Consider the following 20,195-nt stretch of genomic DNA (forward strand, 5'->3'; position numbering starts at 1 on the left):
TGTCTTGTGGTCTACATGTGTCTTACAAACACTGCATCATGTGTGGCTGCAACTTGCACCTCTGAGGAAGGTGAGGGTCATTAGCTGCATTGATACCTGGAGACATAATGGCACTGAGACAGCATGCAATATTCAGACACTCCAAGAACAAAAGATGATAGAAGAAATGCTTCGAGGGAAGATAGAGATAAGTAGATAGATACAGGGATGAATAGATAGATATACAGATGGATGGATGGATGGATGGATGGATAGATAGATATAGATGTTAGATATGATGTATGGATGGATGGATGGATGGGTGGATGGATAGATTATTGATAGATGATAGATACATAGACACATAGATACATGGATATAGATATGATGATGGATGGATGGATGAATGGAGATAGATAGATAGATAGATAGATAGATAGATATGATGGAAGGATAGATGGATAGATGTATGGATGGGAGGATATATGGGTGGATGGATGTTGAGGTGGATAGACAGATAGATAGATAATAGATGGATGGATGGATACATAGATAATGATTGATGGATAGATACATGATAGATGGATGGATAGATAGAGATTACATAGATAGAAAGTAGATAGATAGATAATAGATGGATGGATATATAGATGATTGATGGACAGATAGATGATGGATGGATAGATAGGTACAATTGCTTCTATCACAAGATTTTTTTTCTCATTTGATTGTACCCTGTTTTACAGTCTTATTATGTCTGTGAAAACGGGATATGGGAGCCAGACAAGCAGTGATGTTCACGCGAGCATTACCGTGGGCAAGACAGGCACATCATCCCTGGGAAGGGATCTTCAGCCAGAGCTCCTTAATTTCTGGAGACAGAACCAAGGAGCCAGTGTTGCAAGGAGGTCATACTTCAAAGACATTCCAGCCCTGGGATCCTGCACGCCGTCCCCTCCCCCCCTCCCCCGCAGCGCCCTCTCTGCCCACAGACCTTCTCCCTGGGCAGCGCGTCTGGCCTGTAACCGACGCCTGGGCTGTCGGTGAAGAGAACACAATACAACTCACTCCAGTTCCCTGAAGCATCAATGCAAATACAACAGAGGAAGCCCGAGGGCCCGGAGGGCAGGGGGTACAGTCCCCATCAGAAGGCATCCTGGTAGGAATTTGGGAACACTCTGTACCCACACAGTGACATGTCACCTCAGAGCCCCAAATGACTCCAGACCAAAAACACGCAAGGATCCCGTTCCGGGGCGTGCACTGGAAAAAGTAGCCAAGGGGAGAAACGGGGAGAGGCTGTAAGTCCGGGCTGACAGCTTCAGTGTGCGACCTGCCCGGCAGGACTGTGACAGGGCAGCGGAAGGTCAGTACGCGCCAGGAAGCCTTCTGCAAAGTGCTGGATCACTGGGGGGTCCTCAGCAAGAGCCATCTTGGTCCCAGGCCACACTCAGCAACGTCTGCAGGCATTTGGGGGCGGTCACAACCTGGGCAGCGGGAGGTGTTACGGGCCTCTGGTCTTGTCCCTCAACGGGGAGCAGGGAGCAAGGTGGGGTGCACCACAGGTCACGTGGAAATTCCAAGATGTGTCTCCGCTTAGTCGGGTTAAAAAAAACTAAACTAAAACAAACAGTCCACAAAACACAAGGAGTCCCGCTGCCCGCCTCCATCACCCGCATCCCGGGACGGAACCTTGTTCCGGTCCTTTGTTAAGTTCACAAAGAATGTTGGACGCCTGGAGCCAAAAAGACTGCTGTTATCTGCCAGGCGGGAGCCCCCAGTGGAAAGTCTGCAAGGCTCAGGCCCCCGGGTGTGGTTGGGGGGGGTTGGTGACCACACACAAGGGGCTTTGAGGGGGGACGTGTTGATGGGCCGGCACACCTGGGAATGCGCAGCAAGGTCTGATTCAGGAAAGCCTTTGAAAGGAAGTCTTTGGTGTGACGGCTGTGCCTCCGGCAGGAGGAAGCCGGCTCCCCGGTGAGTAGAAAAGAACAGACACAAACAAAAACAATGGCCTCAAACCCCAGAGCAGCTCCCCAACGCGGGCATCCGCCTCGGCGGCTGCGAAGTTCCTGGCCTGTGATGCTGCTGGCCCGCGAAGGCACACCTATTTTCTGTTCCCCCTTTTCCTTGCGGAGGCAGACGCAGGCTGCAGGGGAAGGGGCGCGGGCTGCGAGGAGCTGGGGAGAGGCATTTTCAAGGCAACCGGTTGGCCGCTTTGGAGGGAGACCCAGCACAGAGCCCTGAGCTGAGGACAGAGGTCAGGAGGTTGCGACCCGCTGGGGAATAAATGAGTCACCGGCCCCCGCCGGAGCCTGGTGCGCTGCCCCCCGGGCGCCTTGCGTGTTCTAATGAGTAACAGAAGGTCTCCTGTACCAACAGGCCGCTGGCCACGGCCCCGGCCACTCTCTGCACAACCGAACTTGCTTCTCCTCCACCTCCTTACTGTGGCTTTGAACGGGCTGAGTCGCTGTGCACATGCGTGCGGCCGGCCGGCCGGCCGAGGAGGCCTGGGCACTGGCGGCCGCCTCAGGACAGTCCCGCAGGACCAGCCGTGCCCCCTGCTGCACCGCCAGCCGATCGCTGAGGTCCAGGCGGCCCGGCCCTGACGGAGCACAGCCATCCAGGTAACTGGGAAGCCCACAGAAGCGTGAAAGTATCACTGACTGGTCCCCCCCACCCCATCTCTCTCTCTCTCTCTCTCTCTCTCTTTCAGACACACACACACACACACACACACACACACACACACACCCCTGGGGTGATTGCAAAAAGGAACCAGATTGAAAGGAACCAGAAAAATCATGCAGAGATGGGGAAGCATGGAGATGGGATTGTGAACGGGTCTCAGAGCCTGTGGACTCGACGTGGCTGGGATCCCGCAGACCGGAAAGTGAGCTGGTTTTGGGAGCAGGTCCAGGCAGAGCCGAGAAGGCAGGCTTGCTCTCTGGGGTCTGGAGGACAGCCGGGAAGCTGCGTGCAATTTCTTCCCACCCGGGGAAGACACTGCATTGAAGGGCTTTTCTTTCTCTGTGTCCTTATCTTTAAAAAAAAAAAAAAATTGAGAGGGGCACTTAAGTGGCTCAGTCGGTTGAGCATCCGACTTTGGCTCAGGTCATGATCTCACCATCTCTGAGTTCGAGCCCCACGTCGGGCTCTGTGATGACAGCTCGGAGCCTGGAGCCTGCTTGGGATTCTGTGTCTCCCTCCTTCTCTGCCCCTCCCCTGCTCACACTCTGTCTGTCTTTCTCTCTTTCAAAAACAAATAAACATTAAAAACAAACGAACAAATGAAAAGACCGGGCATCTATGATTTGTGGGGCGAGCAAAGCCGACCAGATCTGTAAACGTTGTTTCAGTGGAAGCCAGCGACACCCAGTCACGTTCCAACAGCAGAGTCGGGGTAGCAGCAACGTGGGTAGAAAAGCCCCAAATATTTATCGTCCTGCCCGTGACAGACGCACGTTCCACATTCTTTTTTTTTTTTTATTTTTTTTTCAACGTTTCTTATTTATTTTTGGGACAGAGAGAGACAGAGCATGAACGGGGGAGGGGCAGAGAGAGAGGGAGACACAGAATCGGAAACAGGCTCCAGGCTCCGAGCCGTCAGCCCAGAGCCTGACGCGGGGCTCGAACTCGCGGACCTCGAGATCGTGACCTGGCTGAAGTCGGACGCTCAACCGACTGCGCCACCCAGGTGCCCCCATTCCACATTCTTAACACAGCGTTCAGCTTCCTTAAAGCCTTTCTGACAGAGAAGACCATTCTTACGAGTTCTCGGTAGCTGTTTTAAGGTTTTATTGACACGATCCGAGCGCATCAAAGTTTCCCGTTCGATAGGTAGGTACTATCTTACGTGTTGAACATCGTTATAACATACGTCCTTGTTTCTTACAGGAAATACGAGCGAAAAGAGAACATGTTACGTCTGGAGCACGCTTGGTAAGGTAGAAACACGTGCAATCTCCAGTCTTCTGTTTGCGCCTCTACCTTTCTTTACGTCCCCTCGCTCAGGACGCACTGATGGAGCGCTCTGGCACACCTAGTAATTACTGATGCATCTGGGGCGCTGGCCGTGGGGCTCAGGGTTTATATCGCTGTCCCACACTCTGCAGTCTGGGAGCCACTCAAAGGAATTCTATTCCACTTTTCCCAAACCACGTCGTCTGGTTTTCCGGGGTGCCCACACTGCAAATCTTCTTTGGAGACTCAGATCCCGTGTTGATTTCATGGCCCCGGGGATTGGCACACTCTTGTCCCTCTGTATATGCACCTGCCCACAGAGACTTCCAGAAACAGGAGGGCCCCCACGGAGGCCTCGGTTATGGTAGTGATAGTGGTAGGAAAGGCACCACCCCCCCCCCCCCCGCCCCGTGCCAGCCTTTGGTAGTTTCACAGTCATGCTAGAATATACGGCAACTTTTCATAGACTCAGAATCACCAGATGGCATTGGTGAGCTTTTGCCCTGACTTGGGCCCTGACTCAGTGGCCCAGTTCCCACCAACGGGCCACAGAGACCCAAGTTCAACACAGTTTACTTGTTTAAAGAAAAACGAGGAAGAGGCAAAGGCAGAGAGTTGTAGCTGTTCTGGGGACCTGATCCAAGCCACAGAAAAGGACTTTCCTCAGTCATGGTATGAGTCCTAATAACAGACCCCAGGGCTTCCAAAGACAAAATGTTGACGCTTCAGATGAAATCATCAAGGGCCACCTGGTGGCTCAGTCAGTTGAGCGTCCGACTCTCGATCTCAGCTCAGGTCTCAATCTCACCGTTCGTGAGTTCAAGCCCCACCTCAGGCTGTGTGCGGACAGTGCGGAAGCTGCTTGGGATTCCGACTCTCCCTCTCTGTCTCTTCCTCTCCATAATGCTCTCTCTATCAAAATAAATATACAAATTAAAAAAAAATAAAAAATAAAAAAACATCCCTCTCTCTCTCTTCCTCTCCATAATGCTCTATCAAAATAAATATATAAATTTAAAAAAAAATAAAGAAACCATCCAGAAGGTGAATTGTTTTCAACTTTAAAACAAAAATCAAATACCTGAGAAATGTAGTCAAACCCTTCCACAACACGATGCAATATCCAAGTCCCCTAGTGACGCCCCTACAAACGCCACTATTTAACTGGAAAGCAGCGTTAAGCTTTCGTTGGCGCCTTGCCTTGCAGGACCTGGCTAGCTGTGACAGTCGGCGCACTTCTGGGTGTGACGCCCTCCGCCAGCAGGGATCTATCTGGTTCGCGTCCAAACATCCTTCTTCTGATGGCAGACGATTTTGGCATCGGCGACATTGGCTGCTATGGCAACGACACCATCAGGCAAGGATCTGAGAACGGGTCCTCTGGCGTCTCGATGAAAACCCCACTGACAAGGGGTCAAACCTTTGATGTGTGCGGTCCAGACCTTGACCGGATTCCGTACACGTCCGTGCCACGCCCCCTCACCCCTCGTTCTGCCCTCACCAGCGCTAACCCCAGCTCAGATGCCTCCTACGTGTGACTCCTCATTTCACTTTGAAACGTGGTTTCTATCAGCACAGTCCACGAGGGACAGTGTCCAAAGATTCATTGGTGTTGCATCTAAGTCAAACACCAGGGCTTCCCCACCCTCCACTTCCGTCCATCAAGTCAAGCCTACCCAACCATGCATGACTTTTCCCGTGCTCCCCGCTAGAAAGCCCTGCTTCGGTCACACAAATTCATGCCCCCATCACCCCAACATACCTCAGCACACTCACCTGTCATCACTAGCCCGTCTCACGTAGAATGACCTCACTCCATCACCTGGGTCACATTCTAACTGCCCTTGGGCGCTGAACTCAGCCAACACCAGAAAGTGTCATCTGGATCCCACCGCTGAGTCCCAACGGCAGCGTGCGGCTGCCACGAGGTCGAATTTTCAGGTCCTCTCATGGTTCACGTGACGTCCGAAGTTCTCGCCACTGCCTTTTGGCCACTCCCAAGAACATCTTGCTGTGCTAAATGGTGATGGGCTGATTTTTCTATGGAACATGTAGCAGTTCTTGTAGACAAAAAACCCGTGTGTGTCTTTGTTCAGCAACAAAACTGTTCATGTTTCTTCTGCAGGACTCCAAATATTGACCGCCTCGCACGAGATGGTGTGATGCTCACCCAGCACCTCGCGGCCGCGTCAGTGTGTACCCCAAGCAGGGCAGCTTTCTTAACGGGCAGATACCCTCTCCGATCAGGTCTGTTCTCCCTCCTGTCTCACCATGGCTCTGGAGAAGAGCGTGTTCCCTGTAACTCCTCTAACGCAGGTATTAAAGCATGGGTCCACTGGTATCGTGGGGAGAGAATAATCTGATACCGCCATAGTTTTACCATCAGATATAGAGCCCCACCGGTAATGACGTGACTCGGATGGGGCGTTTCAGTGGGGAATAGACAAAAAGGTGGAAGTCTGTGTGATGTTCTTGGACCCTAAGGACGAAGAAGGTCCATATCAAGGGTTTTCCCCTTTGGTTGAAGCCAATTGATTGTACACGTCAACCGTATCTTGAAAGGCCTTCGCAGCACCATCTGAAGTAACGGGCTGCTGTTTGAATAACTGGACGCTGGCCTGGCCATGTGACATATCAAATGAACTGTCACAGGCCCTCCTGTATATATGGGTCTCTGGCACCCTCTCATGTCCCAGGGAAGAAGGAATCCTGGCCAACTTAAGCTGAAACACCCCACCTGTCTTTGTTATGGCCGAGAACTACATATGTTCCCCTAGTGTTCTGCGGAGTCAGATGCATTCTCAAAGGTTTGGAAAATCTCAGAAAGAATTCTCCAGGTCCCCAAAAGATGATCAGTGGGAACTGTGTTCACTCTTTGAACCAGGTGGGTCTTCCCTAGTAAGACTGAGCTGCGTTGGTGAAAATGGTCTAGGGGGCATAGAGCACCTTCTGAGTCAGTGGTTTTCAACTGTATACTTCAGAAAAATGTTTAACCTACCTTTTGGAACACTCACGTCCATGCCTTGGGTATGTCAGGGCTGGTAGGAATTATAGCCATGGCTCCCTACCTCGCTGGCACATTTGAATCATCTAGGGCGTCTTGCAACCCACCCCAAATTCCACCCCCAACCAACGGAACTCAAACTCTCTGGATCGACGACCAGGTTTCAGAATAGTTTGAAGCTTCTCAGATGATTCCAAAGTGCAGACAAGTTTGAGAACCCCTGGGTTATATCAAGAGTTTGGTGAAATTATAAAACCAATTTTAATTCCCCTTCCTGTGTCCTTTCATCCTCTTTGTGTGTAGAACCTTCACGCAGCAGCACAGTTAAGTGTTTTTGCTAATTGTTCAATTAATTTTTCACTGCCTGTTTTACATGAAAAATTAACCATGATGGCAAATGTCGATGTGTGATGGTAACATTTCTTTGAAAATGATTCCTCAAAGGTATGGTTTCCAGTAATGGTTATCGTGTTCTTCAGTGGACGGGGGTATCTGGAGGACTTCCGACCAACGAGACAACATTTGCAAAAATATTAAAGGACAGAGGCTATGCCACTGGGCTAATAGGTATGTGCAGTTTTTTAAAGTATTAACCACATTACTTTTATATGAAGAAGATATTCAACCATAAAGCTTGCAAATTACGTGGTCATGACACACCGGGATCGTCCACTGGACAGAAAGCTCCCTCCGTGCATGCAGGAATGACCTTAAGACCTGCAGGTTGCTTCGTGCAAAGTACATGCTCAAGAAATGTCCGCCTAATGAACCATCTAGCACGTCATATTATTTGCTGATGCACTGTCACAAAAAAATTAGAAAATTCTTTTCTAATGTCACCAAATTACCAACAATTTCCACAACATCGTTCCCCCTAAATTCCGCTTAGAAATGTGCCTCTTAGTACATTCCCTCTCTGCTTCCACAAATAGCATGCTTACTTTTCTGTATGTCAACAAACCATGTCATGTGTAAGTACAATCAGGGACAGTAGTTTCTTGAGAGGGGACCAAGCTGTCACTATCGTTATCATCTTATACTGATAATTTTTATTAACAGTGCCATTTATTGATCAAAAAAAAGCAAGACCACCTGATACACTGAACATCAAATCTGATAGGCTCTTTGTTGTTTTGGGGACAAAAGTCTACCCACGTGGAACATTCCTTGGAAAATCGCATGAGGTTTTCTGGATGGGAGACACCATTTGGGGTGTTGGGAAGATACACAGGCCTCTTTGTCAATACCCTAGTAGTGACAGTAGAGAAGCTAAACACCTGTCATTGGTTGAACTTGACAGTTGTGTTCTGTAGAACCTAATGTCCACCATGACCCTGACCATCATTTCAGTGCTTTAACAAAGAGAGGGACAATCCCAAAGTCAAGAAATCTTTTCCCCACTGACTACAGCAGATTGCATTTTCTTTTTTTTTTTTAATTTTTTTAACGTTTATTTATTTTTGAGACAGAGAGAGGCAGAGCATGAACGGGGGAGGGGCAGAGAGAGAGGGAGACACAGAATCGGAAACAGGCTCCAGGCTCTGAGCTGTCAGCATAGAGCCCGACGCGGGGCTTGAACTCACGGACCGCGAGATCATGACCTGAGCCGAAGTCGGCTGCTTAACCGACTGAGCCACCCAGGCCGCCCCCAGATTGCATTTTCTAGAGCAATCTGAGCATCCTGTGCCTTCCTTATTGACCTACCAGAGACCTTTGCAAATTCAGGCACAGTAGATTGAATAATGCTCACCAGAGATATCATGTCCTACATGCTGGAGGCTGAAAATATTACTTTCTATGGAAAAAGGGTCTTTGCAGATGTGATTAAGTTGAGGATCTTGATATCACCTCACACCTGTCAGAATGGCTCACATTAACAACTCAGGCGACAACAGATGCTGGCGAGGATGCAGAGAGAGAGGATCTCTTTTGCGTTGTTGGTGGGAATGCAAGCTGGTGCAGCCACTCTGGAAAACAGTATGGAGGTTCCTCAAAAAACTAAAAATAGAACCACCTTACGACCCAGCAATTGCACCACTAGGCATTTATCCAAGGGATACAGGTGTGGTGTTTCAAAGGGGCACAGGCATCCCCATGTTTATTAGCAGCGCTATCAACAATAGCCAAAGTATGGAAAGAGCCCAAATGGCCATCGATGGATGAATGGAGAAAGATAATGTAGTATATTTATACAATAGAGTATTACTCAGCAATCAGAAAGAATGAAATCTTGCCATTTGCAACTACCTGGATGGAACTAAAGGGTATTATGCTAAGTGAAATTAGTCAGTCAGAGAAAGAGAAATATCATATGACTTCACTCATATGAGGACTTTAAGAGACAAAATAGACGAACATAAGGGAAGGGAAACAAAAATAATATGAAAACAGGGAGGGGGACAAAACAGAAGAGACTCTTAAATACGGAGAACAAACAGAGGGTTACTGGAGGGGGTGTAGGAGGGGGCATGGCCTAAATGGGGAAGGGGCACTAAGAAATCTACTCCTGAAATCACTGTTGTGCCATATGCTAACTAACTTGGATGTAAATTTAAAAAATAAATTAAATAAACATCACAGTTATGTTCACAAATGAAAAAATAAAATACAATACATAAAATAAAATAAAATAAAATAAGGATCTTGAGAAGACAAGATTGTTCTGGATGACCCACGTGGGTCTTATGTGCAAGGACAAGGGTCCTTTACAGACCGATGTAGAGAGATATATGACACAGAAGGGGAGAAGGCAGTATGGCCAGAGGCAGAGATGGGAGGGATATGACTACAAGTCAAGGAACACTTGGAGCCCCCAGAAGACATAAGAGGCAGGAAAGATGCTCCTGTGGAGCCTACAGGTGGAGCACAACCCTGTCACCCCTTGATTTGGGGCTTCTGGCCTCAGAACTACAACGGCACAAATTCCCGTTGTCTTAAGCAACCATGTTTATGGTAATTAGTCACAGCAGCCTAGGGAACAATATGGCCCATAATGCTGCCACACGAGATCCGGGTCCAGGTTGTGCTTTAAATCACAGTGAGCACTATTCACACCCATCTGGCTGTCCTGCCCTTTTTCCGCTCCCAGCAGAGCACCCGGAATGTGGCGAGCACACGATACCCACTAACCAATGACCCAACTATTTTGCCTTTCAGGAAAATGGCACCTGGGTCTCAACTGTGAATCTTCCAACGATCACTGCCACCACCCTCTCAACCACGGATTCGACCATTTCTACGGAATGCCGTTTTCCATGATGGGAGACTGCATCCGCTGGGAATTGTCAGAGAAGCGTGCAGGTATGGAGCGGAAACTCAACGTCTGCTTCCAAATCATGGCCGTGGCTGCCCTCACGCTCACCGCTGGGAAACTCACCCACCTGACGTCAGGCTCATGGACTCCGGTCATCTGGTCAACCATAGCTGCCATCTTACTCTTCACGACCTCGTATTTCCTGGGAGCCCTGATTGTTCACGCAGACTGCTTTCTGATGAGAAACCACACCATCACTGAGCAACCCATGCACTTTCCAAGGACGACGTCTCTTATTCTCAAAGAGGTCTCGTCCTTCATCCAAAGGTGAGCATCCAAGGAAGGGTTAGCTTCATCCTAGGGCTCTGGTCCATGGTGAAAATGCATTTTGAAAAGTCTTTTTCTATAATGAGGATAAGACCAGTGAAATCACCGTAGCCCAGAGAGACGTTTTTGGTAAACTGTGTCATAGATGATGTTCAGTTGAGCCCCACTTGAGTCAGTCCCATTGTGTAAGCACCCGCTGATCACCACCGGCCGTATTTAACTAACAAAACAAACTGAAACACCCATAGATTTACAATAAATTCTAAATATTTTTAAAGCTCTATCATCAGAACTACATTGTCCTCTTGGCAACTTTATGCTAAATGTGAGTTTGAGTAACAAGGAACTTACTGTGTCAGAGCCCAGAGGGACTTGGTGAAAAGCTACGCCAAACAGAGGTGGTTTCTATGCTCCACAAGGGTGTTCCAGTAAAGTGGGGCCGGGGGGGCCACTGGTGAACCCCAGTTCACTTGGTGGTGATGAGGTTGTGATCATGTTCCAGAACATTCTTTTCGTGGAAGTGCCTAACGTGAGTCTGAAATGATGTTGACGGTTACAGTTGACCTTGAACAACGTGGGGGTTTCCAGATGCCCACACCATGTGCTGAGGAAAATCACAAATAACTTTGACTCTCCCAAAACATAACTGTTAATAGCCTATTGTTGACTGGAAGTTTTACTGATCACATGAAGAGTCGATCAACACATTGTGTGCTATATGTATTCTATGCTGTGTTCTTACAATAAAGTGAGCTAGGGAAGCCCAGGTGGCTCCATCTGTAGAGCATGGGACTCTTGATCATGGGGTTGTGAGTTTGAGCCCTATGTTGTGTATAGAGATTACTTAACAATAAAACTTAAAAAAAAAAAAGAAAGCCAAATATGCAATATCACTTTATCCTATACACTAAGGATTGAGGTGGGAACCTATACCGACATAATTGAATGAAATAAATAACTGAATTAAGTAAACTCCAGCCACCTGGAATTGTCTTACCTTCAGATCCAGAGGCACATACACCTATAAACTGCCAAAAACCAGGAAAAAAAATACGTGTCATATCTGTGCCATTTTTTAAGTTTCTTCATTTTATTTTTGAGAGAGAGAGAACCAGCAAGGGAGGGGCAGAGAGAAAGTGGGAGAGAGGATCCAAAGTGGGCTCTGAGCTGTCAGCACAGAGCCCGATGTGGGACTCGAAGTCAGAAACCGTGAGATCATGACCTGAGCCAAAGTCAGACGCTCAACCAACTGAGCCACCCAGGCGCCCCTCAACAGACTTTAGAAGGGTGACGCCATCACATTAAACACTAGCAGGTAGACTTCTTTAAGGACATGACGATCTAGATCCCTATTTTGCATCTTCTAGGGCCTCGGTCTCTACTTTACGTAAAAGTAAACCCAGTCATGTTATTTATTCTCAGAAACAAGCAAACACCTTTCCTCCTCTTTGTGTCCTTTCTACACGTGCACACCCCTCTGATCACCACCGAGAAGTTCCGCGGGAAGAGTGTCCACGGGCTGTACGGGGATAACACGGAAGAGATGGACTGGATGCTGGGTAAGTAAGTGCCTTTTCCCCGTGCAGACAGGATGGTCGCTTCTCTGGAAACAGCAGCAGGAAAGGAGATTAATGCAGACTACAGATGGAAGAGGCAGTGTGAACAGTGTGATCTCATTGCACAGGAAGGCTGCGAGCGATTGTAGCCTTTTCGTCTCTCTGATGGCTTTGTTTCTTCTCATCACACTGTCTTAGGTGGGTTGATGTTGGATTTTCCCCCAGGAGAACAGAGCTTAAAATTCCCGTGGGGTAGGATTGTCTTGGCCTGTTCTCCCAGTGCATCCCCTGCGTTTGGAATGATGCCCAGAAGGACAGAAAGGGCACATTTGTCCCATGAGTACATGGATACAGACACACACACACTTCCCTGCTCCTCACATGAGGATTCGGGTCCCCTCGGGCTGACGTGCCCGTGGACGGAGAGGGCCAAGAGATGCAGAATGATGCGAATCAGGTTTTAGGAGAAAACATACTGTAAGAAATTCGCCAAAAACATCACTTTGGAGGAAAATGTATGACTTGAATGAACTGTTGGAGAAAATAGTGGCGGTTGTGAGACCTGTAGGCAAAGATTGATGTCACATCGCGTCCCCCCGTGGGACTTTGTGATGCCATTTTCTTCAGGGCGAACTCATTCACCATTACCACTATGGTCCTTGTGTGGAAAAGATGAAAAATGACTGGAAAATCCAAGGTCGGATGGCCAACCAACTGAGCCACCCAGGCACCCTAGATATTGAGTGTTGAAAATGGAATTCACCATGTCACAGTTGGGGGAAAATCTGCTAAATGAATGCATGTGCAGGTGTATGTACTCGAACACTTACTGAGTGATAGAATCTGAAATTCTACAGTACAGAGCTAAGAACCCCCTAAGTCCATCAAGATAAGGAACCCAAGATACATTTAAGGAATCTTTTCTATACCTTAGTGCCTCTGTGTTCCAATTTCAAACACAACCAAACCACAGTATGATCATTTAAAAAAATTTTTTTAAACATTTATTTATTTTTGAGACAGAGAGAGACAGAGCATGAACAGGGGGAGGGCCAGAGAAATAGAGGGAGACACAGAATCCGAAGCAGGCTCCAGGCTCCAAGCTGTCAGCACAGAGCCAGATGTAGGGCTTGAACCCATGAACCGTGAGAACATGACCTGAGCTGAAGTTGGATGCTTAAGCGACTGAGCCACCCAGGTGTCCCCTGTTTTTCGTTTTTCGTTTTTGTTTAATGGAAGCATGGTTGACTCCATAATCTTCTTTTGCTTCCTTTTTAAATTTTTGCTATTTTTTTTTCCTATGCAATATATTCCGTGTAGCTTGCCTGAAGCATGTTGGAAACAGAATGGGGTGCATCCGAGGGTGTATATGAACCTTGGGTCGGTGATGCTCAGAATAGCATGACTACACTGGTGTTTGTTCCCATTCATGTGCTAACACTAAAGGTTTATTCTCATGGAGAGCTCCAAAATACTCCAGCATGCACGGAAGACTTTGGTTTAAGACGGCCTTCCCTTTTGACTGGCTCACATGCCGTCTATTCTTTGCAGGGAAGATCCTTGATACTTTGGACACGGAAGGCTTGACCAACAGCACCCTGGTTTATTTTACGTCGGATCATGGGGGATCTTTAGAGTCTCGACTCCGAAACAACCAGTATGGCGGCTCAAATGGAATCTATAAAGGTAGGGAGAGTCCCAGATCCTTGTGTCTGGTCTTTTTCTCCACCCTACAGTTCCCCACCCTTCCCTTGGAATGGGGCCATGCATGTCAAGAGAGTCACCAGAGACTCTACTTTTCTATTCAGGGTAGAAAGTATAATTTGTCATACTGAAACTTGATTTTTTTTTCTTTTGCACAACGCTGTGGTTTCGGTAGAATCACAGAATTATGAAAACATCACCATCCATCAATCACAAAACATGGTCAATTCCTCAGAAAGAAACTCAGTACCCATGTGCAGTCATTCCCGGGTCCTCCCTGTGCCCAGCCCCTGGCAACCACCAACTCTTTCTCTGTTTCCCTCTTCTAACCAGTTCATGTAAATGAATCGTGCAGTACGTGGTCCTTGACAACAGGCTGCTTTCAGCGAGCACAATGTCTCTCCCAGGTCCACCCACATCCTGGCACCTGTCAGTGCCGTGCTCCTTTTTATGGCTAAGCTTCCATTGTGTGGAGGGGCCACAGTTTGATTACCCATTGATTGAGTGAGGGACTCAGGAATTAGGCAATGCATCCAAGGAGGGTGGGTACCCGTGGTGGCCACATCATACGCAAACTAGAATGCTATCAACCACAGACATACCATTATCAGATGTACCCCAAGGATTGTAAAACACACTGCCAAAAAAATACGGCCCGATCACATTCTTCTCTGTTCGTGTTTACACACAGGTGGCAAAGGGATGGGGGGCTGGGAAGGCGGGATCCGCGTCCCGGGGATCTTCCGGTGGCCTGGGGTGCTGCCGGTCGGCCGAGTGATCCACGAGCCCACCAGCCTGATGGATGTTTTCCCCACCGTGGTCCAGCTGGGGGGCGGTGAGGTGCCCCAGGACAGGTACATAACAGCCCAAGGAAACTCAAGCAGCTCAGTTTTGCATGCAGACAAACGTGTATGTGAAATGTCATTGTCACTTCTGCATTGCGTGACGTGCCCGTGATATCAGTTTCCGGGAAAACACTCCAGGCCCCCCGTTATGAGCTATTAGGATCAGCTGTCCGCTTCATTTGATACGCAGAATGTTTATTTCCCTTCTCCCGATTCATAAGTGGAGCCATGTTATTATGGTGGCCATTGAAAAAAATCTAACAATTCATCGTGGGAAATTACTTTTCATGTAGTGTGGTAGAGATTTTGTACAGATTCCAATTTTTTTGTCTTAAAAATTATAGAGACTTTTTGGGGAAATAGAAAATAATATTATTTCATAATCTAATTAGTTATGTATATAATCATATAATCATAATGATGCAAAAATATAAGAAATATATGATTCTCATACAATTATAAATTGTTTGATATATATCATGTCGATCTATCTATATGTAGATCTATCGAGATATGTAGATTTAGATATGATTTATATACGTTTTCCATATTTTATGCATATTCATGTAAATACATATATATTTAGACATCCTTCTGAACAGACAAAAAATGTAATGCCTTCATGGTATTTTCTTTCAACCATCCCCTTATAATTTTTAGCCTCGCTTTAAAAAAAATACTGTCTTGGGGCGCCTGGGTGGCGCAGTCGGTTAAGCATCTGACTTCAACCAGGTCACGATCTCACGGTCCGTGAGTTCGAGCCCCGCGTCGGGCTCTGGGCTGATGGCTCAGAGCCTGGAGCCTGTTTCCGATTCTGTCTCCCTCTCTCTCTGCCCCTCCCCCGTTCATGCTCTGTCTCTCTCTGTCCCAAAAATAAATATAAAAAAATGTTGAAAAAAAAATTAAAAAAAAAAAATACTGTCTTATCATGTTACTGTCATGATTACCTCCTTATTAAGAATCCCCTGGAAGGTGAATTCCTGAGTCAAAGCGTATGGCTGTTTACAGATAACTCTTCATGTATTTTGTCAAAATTTTCCTTAGGAACCACAACCAGACATATGCGAGATGTCTACTTTAAAACATAACAGAGCTAAGATAAATATAGATTTTGTACAGGTAATTTATATAAAATTACTCATATGTGTGTATACAAATATACATATATGTGTGTATTATAATTTCCACCATTTTATCCCTGGAGAGGTTGAATATTTCATACGTTTAGTCAACGTTCTTCTGTTTTTTCTTGCATGGAATATCATATCTCTGGTTGATTTTTTTTTTTCTAACTGGGTGCTAATCTTTAAATTAATTTATAATTTATCATTTGCCTTAAAAATAAAAATTTGACATGTATGTTGCAAATGTGTTTCACTAGATGAAAAAAGAAATGCAGCCATATAATGCATATATTTATGTTATATATATGTGTGTATATATATGGATATATAAGGATATACACATGTATTTATGTGTGTATATATTATGTGTGTGTGTGTGTGTGTGTATACACACAAAACCAATGTTATATATTGTATGTGTGTGTATATATATGGATATATATAAGGATACACACATGTACAAAACCAATACTTATATACAATATTATATATATGTGTGTGTATATAAGAATATATATAAAGATATATATATATGTTTATGTGTATATAAACACGATGAAGAACATTAATGAAACTTTCCATGGGCATCTGTCAAAACCTATCCTCAGTATCGGTGATTTACATCTGACCACACAACTTTACGGCTTTAGGAGTGGTGGGCAAGTCCCAAAGAAACACAGACCTGTTTCCCACCCTGAAGCAGTGGACCCCGTCACTAGGGCATCAAATGCTCAGGGCCATCCCTGCAAATCACAAGTAGTGGGTTTAAGCTGTCTCCTGCAAAGTGTGGAGAACATGGAACCGGAGTCCCTAGAAGACCTCCGTCCTGAGTGGGATGGAGTCACACCTTGGAAACTGGAGAAGACAAGGAAGGGAAGAGGGAAGAAAACCCAACAGGTGGGGCTAGGCGAGGGAACACAAAAGCAGGACGAGCAGCAGGCAAGGAAATGGTACTCAGTCTTGATGAATACACCGTAGGCTGCAATGGCTTAGAACCCAGTACAGTATAAAACCAAAGAGGTCACAGAACCTTCGGCTTATGTTTGCATTCCTAACAAGGTCGGTCTGGAAATAGCTGGATCCTTGGGGATACTTTAGCCAAAGGTGATGTTGGCAGACAAAGAATGGAGGCACCTGTCCCAGTGCTCCCCTAAACTTGCTAAGGCTCGAGCATGCCTTCCGTGCATCCTTGCTGCACCCCTGAGTCCCTGTGCTCCTCATCTGCAGGGTGATTGATGGCCGGGACATGCTGCCTTTGCTGCTGGGGACAGCACAGCACTCGGATCACGAATTCCTGCTGCATTACTGCGAGAATTTTCTGCACGCAGTCCGCTGGCACCAACGTGACGGTGAGTTCTCTGGAGCACGGAGTCACGTCTTGGCTTGTACTCCCATGGCTCTGCTTCACATGAGCCCTTATTATCCCTTTCTTGACCGTATTTTCCCCTCACAGCTGCCGGATGCAAGCGGTCAGTCACCTTATCACCATATTACCACTGTTTAGGGGATTTCATGTGGCCTTCCAGAACACAGGTGTTCTAGTCTGCCTCTCATCTTTGAAACCTGTGCTCTTAACCTACATTGGTCTCCACCTGTCCCAACCACCTTATCTCAACAACATGATTTCATCCTTGTAATAATCACTAGTTTATGATATAAGCAGCAACATGCATACCAAATAATTTTTGCATTTCAAAACTTCCTGGGCTATTTTGGCCCACTGGCCTTTTAAAAGAAGTCTAAAATCATTTGCAAGGGATTTTTTTACTGTTTATTTTTTTTATAAATATTTATTTTTGAGAGAGAGTGCAAGCGGGGAAGCGGACAGAGGATCCAAAGTGGGCTCTGCATTAACAGCAGCAAACCTGGTGTGGGGCTCGAACTCACGAACCATGAGATCATGACCTGAGCTGAAGTTGGATGCTCAACCAGCTGAGCCACTCAGGATGCACTGCAAGATTTTTTTTTTTAATCCGATGGGACTATGATTTGGCTCTGCATCCCATGTATAAACTGACTCTGAGAGAAGACTGGTTATCTTTACAATATCAGATTTTCCTGACTGAGTCACGTTCTGCCCCTCTACTTAGTCTTTTTGTTTAAAAAATATTGATTTCATCAAGCACATTATTCCCATCCCTACTAATTTCATTGTATTTTAATTGCCTCCATATTTCTATGCATCTGATCTCCATCATCACTTAAGTGGCATTGCTAGAGGTTTTCCATTGTTAGAAATTTTTTGTTTAATTCAGCTCTTGCATTTACTGTAGAACTGTTAGTTTTGAATTTTACACACAATTGATTTCTGCTGCCACCTTTGTCTTCTGGTAACAGAGTTTCATTCATTTGAGTTACTTTTCTTCATTTCTATTTCCCTTCTATTACTCTTCTGTGCCTTGACATTTTCTCCTCTCTTTTGGATTTGCCCTATGGATTGATTGGATTTGTAACTTTATGATTGCATAGGTTTTGTGTTTCTTTTCTTCCTCCACTGTTTGGGAAGGACTGTATCCTTCTTGTGATTTAACTGTTATCTTTCCATTCCTCAAAACCATCCTCTAGAAGTCTCCAGCCATCGGAATCAAGGGTGAAGGAATATCTCTTGGGGTCTCCCTTATTTGAGGAAGTTACTATATTTTTTTTTTAAGTGTTTAGTGTTTTAGTGTTTAGCATTTTTTTGGAGAGAGAGACAGAGTGTGAGCGGAGGAGGGACAGAGAGACAAGAAGAAACATAACCTGAAACAGGCTCTAGGCTCCAAGCTGTCAGCCCAGAGCCTGACACGGGGCTCCAACTCGTGAACTGTGAGTTTGTGACCTGAGCCAAATTTGGATGCCTAACTGACTGAGCCACCCAAGTGCCCCCTATAACATACACAGTTTTAAAATATTTATTTATTTTTGAGAGAGAGAGAGAGAGAGCAGGAGTAGGGCAGAGAGAGAGGGGGGCAGGAACTGAAGAGGGCTCTGCACTGACAGCAGCAAACCCAATGAGGGGTTCAAATCCATGACCGTGAGATCATGAGCGCTGAAGTCAGACACTTAACCGACTAAACCACCCAGGCGCCCTTAGATTGTTTTCTTTAAACGTCCCTCCCTTTTCATCCATTATTTTCCATATTATTGTAATCTACATCCAGGCTTCAAGTTTGTTCTTTTACATTGTGGCTGCCCCTTAATGACCTCTCATCTCACAGTAACTGGGCGAATATCTCAATGTTTTTTCAAGGTCAGTAGACAGTGGGTGATTCTGGGAAGCCAGTGAGGGTACTGTTGAAGAGGCTTGAACGTTAGGAATACGCCCCCTGTCTACTGCCCCCCCCCCCGCCCCGGGTTACACATGGCTTCTCCAGACTCACTGTCGGGATACACGCGTGGGAGCCTCCCTCCCAGAGCAGCAGGAAGCCGGGAGGACAGGCTGTGCAGCTGGCACAGCCCAACTCTGGGCAGGAGGCCAGTGCAGCGACCTCCGGTCCCTCCTTCTATTCTTTCAAAGTCCCTTCCTGAGGCAGAAGTAGGATGGGTGCCCTCCCAGAGAGGAAGGTTGGTTGCTATAGCTTGCCCCCTCCTTTCTTCCTCCCTCCCTCCCTCCCTCCCTCCTTTCTTTTCCCTAGCTGCCCAGCGCCCTGGAGCAAGCTTCATGAGAGCAGCTAGTGCCCTTGTAAGCCTCTGAGCATCCTGCCTGGAACTACCTACCACACAAGGAACTCACTCCTTTGTAGCTTTATTGAACTGCCCAATCTGCTCCTCCATTCATTACATCAGACACTTGGGCTTCTCCCAACACCCGTCCTCCGTCTCCACCTCAACCCATCCTCCTTCTCCACGTCAACCCTCTGAGATTCGTGTCCTTCCCTCAGGAGGAAGACTGTGGAAAGTCCACTACACGACCCCAGTGTTCCACCCACATGGAGCCGGCGCCTGCTACGGGAGAGGGGTGTGCCCGTGCTTCGGGGACCAAGTGGCCCATCACGACCCACCTTTGCTCTTCGACCTGTCCAGAGACCCCTCCGAGGCGCACGCCCTCACCCCGGACACGGAGCCCGCCTTCTACCGGGTGATGGACACGATCTCACGCGCCGTGGAGGAGCATCGCCGGACGCTCAGGCCGGTCCCAGTGCAGCTGGACGCGCTGCGAAACATCTGGAAACCCTGGCTGCAGCCGTGCTGTGGCCCGTTTCCCCTCTGCTGGTGTGATCGGGAAAACGGCCAAGCATAAGCGCCTCCAGGGAGAACCAGGTCCCCCTTCCAGATCCCTGCAGGTCTTTGCTGGTGTAATTAAACCTCCCCTAGCGGGTTAAGTTATCCATTTGTGAGGGTGGACTAGTTGTGCATCTCAAAACAGGAAGTTATAAGGAAGAGGCAGCCGGGTGCAGTCACCACTAGCTAGAAGGAGCCATTGGGGGGGGGGTGTTCAGACCACCCACAAGGAAGTGGGGA

The 20,195-nt window shown here is 47.1% G+C and overlaps 1 protein-coding gene across 2 annotated transcripts; it reads left to right on the forward strand.

Annotated features, from left to right (window-relative positions):
- Window positions 1-1,823: 1,823 nt before the first annotated feature.
- ARSL (arylsulfatase L) lies at window positions 1,824-20,064 on the forward strand. 2 transcript variants are annotated; one of them, XM_040460165.1, is made up of 12 exons: window positions 1,824-1,956; window positions 2,122-2,606; window positions 3,877-3,921; window positions 5,150-5,299; window positions 6,068-6,189; window positions 7,391-7,513; window positions 10,103-10,526; window positions 11,949-12,085; window positions 13,634-13,768; window positions 14,478-14,640; window positions 16,983-17,104; window positions 19,616-20,064. In XM_040460165.1, exons 2-12 carry the CDS (start codon window positions 2,458-2,460, stop codon window positions 19,972-19,974), a joined length of 1,929 nt encoding a protein of 642 aa, XP_040316099.1. In that variant the 5' UTR covers window positions 1,824-1,956; window positions 2,122-2,457; the 3' UTR covers window positions 19,975-20,064. The 2 variants fall into 2 exon arrangements, with proteins under 2 accessions (XP_040316099.1, XP_040316100.1); XM_040460166.1 differs by lacking the exon at window positions 1,824-1,956 and having other exon boundaries at window positions 1,996-2,239; window positions 2,362-2,606.
- The last annotated feature ends 131 nt before the right edge of the window (window positions 20,065-20,195 follow it).

This window comes from Herpailurus yagouaroundi, unplaced genomic scaffold (assembly GCF_014898765.1).
Source record: "Herpailurus yagouaroundi ecotype Mexico unplaced genomic scaffold, PumYag 248, whole genome shotgun sequence".
NCBI lineage: Eukaryota > Metazoa > Chordata > Mammalia > Carnivora > Felidae > Herpailurus > Herpailurus yagouaroundi.